This window comes from Mya arenaria, chromosome 10 (assembly GCF_026914265.1).
Source record: "Mya arenaria isolate MELC-2E11 chromosome 10, ASM2691426v1".
Taxonomy (NCBI): Eukaryota; Metazoa; Mollusca; class Bivalvia; order Myida; family Myidae; genus Mya; species Mya arenaria.
The window spans coordinates 73,926,036-73,934,708 of record NC_069131.1 but is presented as its reverse complement, the minus strand read 5'-3'; the positions used below and the strand labels follow the sequence as shown (position 1 = coordinate 73,934,708).

General features: G+C 38.6%; 1 protein-coding gene across 2 annotated transcripts; it reads left to right on the top strand.

Annotated features, from left to right (window-relative positions):
* Positions 1 to 1,939: 1,939 nt before the first annotated feature.
* LOC128205279 (vasopressin V1b receptor-like) lies at positions 1,940 to 8,425 on the top strand. 2 transcript variants are annotated; one of them, XM_052906808.1, is made up of 2 exons: positions 1,940 to 2,034; positions 5,350 to 8,425. In XM_052906808.1, exon 2 carries the CDS (start codon positions 5,398 to 5,400, stop codon positions 6,571 to 6,573), a length of 1,176 nt encoding a protein of 391 aa, XP_052762768.1. In that variant the 5' UTR covers positions 1,940 to 2,034; positions 5,350 to 5,397; the 3' UTR covers positions 6,574 to 8,425. The 2 variants fall into 2 exon arrangements, with proteins under 2 accessions (XP_052762768.1, XP_052762767.1); XM_052906807.1 differs by having other exon boundaries at positions 1,992 to 2,203.
* The last annotated feature ends 248 nt before the right edge of the window (positions 8,426 to 8,673 follow it).

The following is an 8,673-nucleotide window of genomic DNA, read 5'->3' as shown; positions in this document are numbered from 1 at the left end:
CGCATCTTGAAGATGTTGTCATAGTTTGCGCTCGGTATCCTCCACGGCCTCGTTACCTCCAGCGGTGTCCTCCATGACATTCGTGAACACCAGGTTGTTCATCATGGATTGTGACTTGAGATAAGACACATCGTCCGGAGGCTCTTACGCCCCTTCTCCAAATGGGTGACCTTGTCCGAAAGTAATCCCACTGCGATGTCCGTGCCCTTCATCTTATCCTCGATCTTCGACATGTTTTCCACGACACGCTTGGTCCTGTCCATGAATGCAACCAAAATAGATTTCAGTTCCTATTCAAAACTTGATACTTTCTTGAGCTGTTCAATAGCCCTTAACTTTATCTCAAATGCATCTAATCTTTTAGTAATTCCTTGGAGGCAGTTCATTATATCTTTATTAGATGGCTCCCTACTTTCCGCCATTTTATCAGTCTCTGAGTTCGATTCTTGGAAACTAAGTAAATCCGCTAAAACACTGTTGTTACTATCATTTTCAACGTTTTCATTAAATATCACTTTGTTTGCTTGGTCTAAAACCTCACTTACTGAGATGTTTAACTACTCCGACGTGCCCTTGGTTTGAAAACTTTGCTTTTGTTTCGATTGTCATCTTCATCACTACTATTTCTCTGTTTACGCTTAGATTTTCGATTTTTAACCATAGTATCCACAACACAACTTATCAAATAGTCATTTACATGTAAAATCCGTTTTTGAAAATCGCTTATTTATTAAATAAATCCCAAATTTAGATCTTTTATCCCGCTCAAAAAACACCGCCATTACCGACTACATCACGTGACACATCAAAAGACACAAACTGGAATAATTCTGGCTTCTTAATAATAAGATTACACTTTGAAATAAATCGCCCGTAGTACTTCGTACGTATGCCAGGGAAACACGTCTTCGATAGTTTGGGCTCAAAATTTTCAAAACAGAAGCATATTTTAACCATGATGGAAGTTTTGAAATTTCCATTTGCATCGCGTATAACTTAATAAGGAAAGATACATTAAAAAGCAATGATGGAACTAAAAATAATATTTACGCTCGGTTGTTATTTTACCAGGAATGATACTTGAACGGCCATGAAGGATTTCTTTTGTACGATATATAACTTAACAAGTATTGATACATGTAAAAGCATTGATGAAGATCTCATTCGTTTTAATAATCCCAGTGTAATTCAAAAAGGTACGACAAAATGTTTGTTTTTAACTTTTTCTTATAGAAAATGGAATACGAAAGAGCCTTTTTAAAAGATCTCATATGAAACTTAAAAAACAATAAGCTTTTTAATAAAAAACGGAAAGCAGTATCACAAAATATTTAAATATATAGATGTAACTGAGGCACTAGCACCCCTCTACCAGAGTGGAAAGTATTTAGCCTTGGCCTAGTTTTGGCTTGGGGTGTATGTGTGTGGGGGGGGGGGGAGGGGGTGTGGGTACTCCCCAATGAAATCTGAACAGTTTCTAGTCCGAAATTGTGAATGTTGGACGTGTTTAATTACTTTCCCGTTCTTAATTGAAATAAAAAGTAATATGACATATTTAGGGGTGGCGCGCACCGAATGCGACCCGCCCCACCCCTGCATTTGCTTTTACATCTGCGCTTGTCTCTGAAGTTTTCACTGTATGATTTACAAGAGCCGCCATAGGTTTAGAAGGAAATTAGGTCTCGTACCATTCTAATGAAATCGTTGAGTAAACATTGAGTCATTTTGCAGACGACACACTAAATATAGTTTGTACCTGAATAATTAATATAAAATTATAACTTAATCAACGATTTACAGTTGAATATTAATATCAAATAATTCACCCAACTACATCAATTTGGAAATGCCTTATATTTTATCGACCATCTTGGAGTAAAACGAGTATCTGGGAAACAGCCTTTAAATGTTTCCGCACCATTGAAAAAAATACTCATTATCGACACACAGTACAATGGGTTGTTTTATCAATAAAACAGAGGAGTGCAGTTTAAAACAGCGTGTGAAGAGCGGTTAAACGCTGTATGGACTATGGTATGTGGAAGATTTAAACATGTATTAAAATACTGGCTGGAGTAACACGTTAAATAAAAGAGCTTAAGGGCAGCGTTTGAGTAGTGGTTATAATTATGATGTGATTTGTGGAGAACATGTAGCAGAAATAATGATGATTTATTCTATTAAATTTGGAGTTTCGAACGAGGTGAGTATTATAACAATACATGTTTGGTTTTACTTCTGTTGATATGCTGTGATTGAGCTTATATGATTATGTATGAGTGTGTTAGTATTCTTATGAAATACCTACGTCCAGATATTCGAAATGATATAATTTTATTATTAAGGTGATTTCATGGCTCAGTTATTTGTCAGAGGTCAGCTGTATTGGTCTGCTTTTATGATTCATCATGAGTTTATGTATGCATGAGTATTCTTATGATATTCGAAATAAATTACAGAAATTGGGACATAAATTTGAAACATGAGCAGATATATGGCATATTAAACACTATTCAACTCAAGCAGGCTGGTAAACAAATCATTTTCATAATGAAATTAGCATGTATATTTGAAATACATGGTACTTGAATCAAGTGTCTTTTTTCATAATTGTATGTTAATTTACTTACTAGTTCTAAATTACCACGCCCGGTACTCATTCACAAAGATTTAAGGAGTCACACGAACTAAAACCATATAAACAAGCATTCATAAATGCAACTAATTGTATTGATCTGACTGACATACAGTTCAGCTATTACAACGTATTAATACATGCATGGTTGTATGTATCAAAAAAGGGAACGTTATGGAATTATTTTGTTATCTGGTGCGTATCATTCATTAAATAGTAAAAATAATTCACACCAATAAGTGTTAACAGCATGCCATTTGGTGTACGTGTAGATACTTGTAAATTTTAAATATTAGTTTAAATGTATTGGTTTTTGTAGATTTTTATTCAGGGCGCGACACAGTATAAACCCGAGACTCCCAATATTTTGACAATATTACCACAGTCAATTTTCTAGGGAACCCACCGGGTCACCAGATAAAACACACACTTTGCCACTGCGGTAATGTTATATTATGCAGTGGCAAAGTGTGTGTTAATATATACTTTATTGTTTTGGGGTAGAATGATTTATGGTTACAAAACAATGTTATATCGATGAATAGACAACCTCTTCATGTATATAGCAGAACATGCACTGCTGTTGGGATGTCATTGAATGTACTCCGGGTCGGCGTTATCTGTTATTAAAAATACATACAGAGACGCCAGTCTTCGATAAAAACGCCGTGCATATCGGAGGTTTAAGATGATTGTCAACTTGAGACAAAGAATTCTGCCGCACATTGTCGCGATCCTGCATCTGATAAACAAGTTACGGTGACATGCCCTATATTCATATTCATAAAGTTAGCTGTGTTAAACAAAGATACAGCTCATTATTGATCCGTAAATAAATGGCCTTAAAATCCAGATAATACAATGCAAATATTTTGTCTAAAATAAATCTAAATCTACGCAGGAATATTTATGCGATAAGAACTTATTTGTGGAACAATTTCGAACATCTGAACTATTGTTTTAATCTCGATCTGTCTCTTTTGCTATATGGCAATACTATCAGGGGGAAAACGGAATATTTTTTCTACACGTTAACGATTTCGATTTTTATCACAGTGCTGTTATCAATCATTTAACAGCGTTGTTATAATTCTTATCACCGTGATGCAATAGCCCCCATCATAGTGTTGTCATAAAGCCAACCACAGTATTGTGACAGCTCCTATCATACTGTTGTTATTACTCCTTTCGCAGTGATGTTAAAGTTCCTTTCACAGTGTTATCATATCGTCTTATATAACAAGGATGGTACAGCTCCTATCTCAGTGTTGTTATAGCTCATATCACAGTGTTGTTGTCGCTCCTATCTCAGTGTTGTTATAGCTCATATCACAGTGTTGTTATAGCTCCTATCACAGTGTTGTTGTCGCTCCTATCTCAGTGTTGTTATAGTTTCTATCACAGTGTTGTTGTCGCTCCTATCACAGTGTTGTTGTCGCTCCTATCTCATTGTTGTTATAGCTCATATCACAGTGTTGTTATAGCTCCTATCACAGTGTCGTTGTCGCTCCTATCTCAGTGTTGTTATAGCTCCTATCACAGTGTCGTTGTCGCTCCTATCTCATTGTTGTTATAGCTCCTATCACAGTGTTGATGTCGCTCCTATCTCAGTGTTGTTATAGCTCCTATCACAGTGTTGTTGTCGCTCCTATCTCAGTGTTGTTATAGCTCCTATCACAGTGTTGTTGTCGCTCCTATCTCAGTGTTGTTATAGCTCATATCACAGTGTTGTTGTCGCTCCTATCTCAGTGTTGTTATAGCTCATATCACAGTGTTGTTGTCGCTCCTATCTCAGTGTTGTTATAGCTCATATCAGAGTGTTGTTGTCGCTCCTATCACAGTGTTGTTATAGCTCATATCAGAGTGTTGTTGTCGCTCCTATCACAGTGTTGTTATAGCTTATATCACAGTGTTGTTGTCGCTCCTATCACAGTGTTGTTATAGCTCATATCAGAGTGTTGTTGTCGCTCCTATCACAGTGTTGATATAGCTAATATCACAGTGTTGTTGTCGCTCCTATCTCAGTGTTGTTATAGCTCATATCCAAATGTATTTATAGCTCCTATCACAGTGCTGTTATAGCTCATAACCAGTGTTGTTATAGATCATATCACAGTGTTGTTATAGCTCCTTTCACTCACTCACGCACTCATTCACGCACTCATTCACGCACGCACGCAAGCAAGCACGCACGCACGCACGCACCACGCACGCACGAACGCACGCACGCACGCACGCACGCACGCACGCACGCACGCACTCACTCACTCACTCACTCACTCACTCACTCACTCACTCACTCACTCACTCACTCACTCACTCACTCACTCACTCACTCACTCACTCACTCACTCACTCACTCACTCACTCACTCACTCACTCACTCACTCACTCACTCACTCACTCACTCACTCACTCACTCACTCACTCACTCACGCACGCACGCACGCACGCACGCACGCACGCCTGCACGCCTGCACGCACGTGCAAACAAACGAGCACGTACACACGCATATATTCAACAGACGATTTTACTTTGAACTGGAATGTTTAACATTTTTATATAATTGAAAAAGGAAAACATATGCATGTAAAAACTTTAAACTTACAAATAAACGTATTCTAGTACTTTAATAACGTAACACTGTGAATATCCCGACGAATTGTTGTTTAACCTAACTACTTTATCTAAACACTTTTCTTTTCTTATTCAGCGACGTTAGTGCGATGAGAAACAAAATAACCAGGGAAGAAAATTAAAGATGTACACAACTTTACCAAAATCATGGCGGGACGAATTCGACGACAACGCCACGTTGACGGAACTCAACGACGCTTTGGTCACGCTACACCTTCCGGCCATTGTCATCTGTACTACACTTGCAGTGATGGGCATCATCGGAAACTTGATCGTGTTAAGCGTCTACATACCCCACCCAAGCTCATTTTCACGTGTGTTTATTCTGTGGCTTGCTGTAGTAGACGTGATAGCGTGCAGCGTCGGAACCCCTCTGCTGGTGTTTAGCATGATTCATCCGTACCAGTTTCCGTCCGAGAACGTTTGCAAAACGTTACGTTTTGTCCACGTTTTTCTAGTGGCGACGTCAGTGTTTATATTTGTTAGTATTGCCATGGAAAGGCATCGGGCTATCTGCAATTTTGAGGTGGTTGAAATGAAAACAATGCGAATGCATGTCATGTGTATTGTGTCTTGTATTATGGGTGTTGTAGTTGCCGTCCCGGCTATATTTATTTACGGATTAAGGACAGTCAAAACTGGAGTTCACAATATCACAGGGACTGAATGCTTTGTTGAAGACCACTTTATACAAACTGATTCAATAATGCCCAAAATATACTTCCCATTTCAATCCATAGTCGTGAGTATATCGTTTACTATTTTGCTTGTGTTGTACATTCGGATTGGACGTCAGTTACAGTGGCATCTGAAATTCACGGGACGTTACACAGCAAGGTCTAAGTTAAACCAGTCAACCAAATCAAGCCAGTCGGTGTGCATATATGAACAAACCGACAGTTCGCCGAAATTAAAGGCCGGAAGTATGCTAAAGCTGACTTCTACGTCAGATAGGACCGGAAGTACATATAGCCTCCATACGCCCGTGGGGAAGGAGGCGTCCACCGCCAGTAGCCGCGTAAATAGAGCCGCCCATGAGATGACCAGCATGTTTTGTTGGTTGACGGCCGTTTTCATGCTCTCTTTCATTCCTCACCTTGCTATTATCATTTACTCAACATTTCGGACTGATTTTGCACAGGATATGACGTCATCACAGGTTGTGGCGTATAACATATTTTTGAGATCGTTTGCTGTCAATAACATGGCAAATCCGCTCGTGTATTTCACATGTGTACGTGACTTTCGACGCGATTTTAAGAATTTACTTAGTAATATTTTCTGTAGCTGCAGGAGATAATGACCGTAGTTAAATAAAAAATGGGACACATGTAAATGGACACAGGGATAATTGTTCCGACCTTTAGCGAAGAGTATGTGTAGTTATACTAAATAGTCATTTCCTTCCATCAGTGAATACAGTTGGGAGTCACTTTGAAATTGTCAATGTCACACACCTTAAGGTCAGTATATAAAGTACGGAGATCGCGTCCTCTCTAGAGCTGTCTCTGGTAGTACATGATTCTTTGACAATCTCTTATAAAAAGTACAATATTATTGTATGTTTCTGTGTTTTGTAAAAGCGAAGGGTTATCTCAAAATTAGATGGAATTGATTAATCCGAATTAATGTAAATGATCTCATTTTTGGAAAAATAATACAATCTTATGTACCAGTGGTCTCGGGATGGGCTTTCTTGAGTCAGAGTGTGCATTATGTGCCGATTCTTAATTTGCATTCTTGGCCCATATGCACTTATATCTTTAGTCTTAGTCTGCACTCTGTGCCCATATGCAGTAACGTCTTAAGTCTGAGCTCATTCTGGATCCATATGCACTTACGTCTTAGTATGATTATGTATTCTGGGTCCATATGCACTAATGTCTTGTGTCCGAGAGAGCATTCTGGATCCATATGCACTAACGTCTTGAGTCTGAGAGAGCATTCTGGGTCCATATGCACTAACGTCTTGAGTCTGAGAGTGCATTCTGGGTCCATATGCACTAATGTCTTGTGTCCGAGAGAGCATTCTGGATCCATATGCACTAACGTCATGAGTCTGAGAGTGCATTCTGGATCCATATGCACTAACGTCTTGAGTCTGAGAGTGCATTCTGGATCCATATGCACTAACGTCTTGAGTCTGAGTGTGCATTCTGGGTCCATATGCACTTACGTCATTAGTCTGAGTGTGCATTCTGGGCTCATGTGCACTAACGTCTTGAGTCTGAGTATGCATTTTGGGTCCATATGCCCTGAGTGTGCATTTTGGGTCCATATGCACTTACGTCTTAAGTCTGAGTGTGCATTCTGGGCTCATGTGCACTAACGCCTTGAGTCTGAGTGTGCATTCTGGGTCCATATGCACTTACGTAATTAGTCTGAGTGTGCATTCTGGGCTCATGTGCACTAACGTCTTGAGTCTGAGTGTGCATTCTGGGTCCATATGCACTTACGTCATTAGTCTGAGTGTGCATTCTGGGCTCATGTGCACTAACGTCTTGAGTCTGAGTGTGCATTTTGGGTCCATATGCCCTGAGTGGGCATTTTGGGTCCATATGCACTTACGTCTTAAGTCTGAGTGTGCATTCTGGGCTCATGTGCACTAACGTCTTTAGTCTAAGAGGTTTTATTTTTATGTTTTAAGAACATATTCAATCGCATATTACTTTATGTGTTTAATAAGTTTTATGTTAGTGTTTTTCTGTAATTGCGAATTAGCGCTTAAAGAATATACTGCAGTATTGTTTGTTTATGAAGGAATTCAATTTTTTGCATGTCAATTCGGGTAGTATAGCCAGATATAAGAAAACAATATAATTTAAATAATACTATCGGTTTCGGCATCAACAAGGCCAGCAAGCTGTGCTGTTTGACATCAAGAATTTGTGCAAGCCCTGAAAGCATTTTTTCTAGTTTTAAGTGCGTTTGCTTGTTGGCTTTTACATGTTAAGGAACTTTACTTGTCTGCATACTATTTGTTTTTGTTTTTAAATTTCCGCACGTAGGTTGTACATATTTGCTTACTGTTCGTCATGGTAACTTACATTTAATGTTTTAAATTGATTATACAAAGTAATGTCTTTGCATTAATATTTTATTTGCTCAGTTTTGGAAACATTTGTTTTATATGTGTTGGAATAAATTCACAATCTTTTATTAAATCTTGTCTTTATGATGTTTGAATACACGCAACTGGTTAACCATAATTACAGTGCCTAGCAATCGTCACTCGTATCCTAACACAACGAGCTCTCGCTATTCCAAGCATTAAACATTATCTAATTAAACGAGCATAAAGCGTAATGAACCAAATGCCTCATAAGCTACATTGTATGTCCCAACTCTATCGAGACAGTTTTAGAATTTAGTTTGCAAAAGTCGGTCGGTCGGTTGGTCG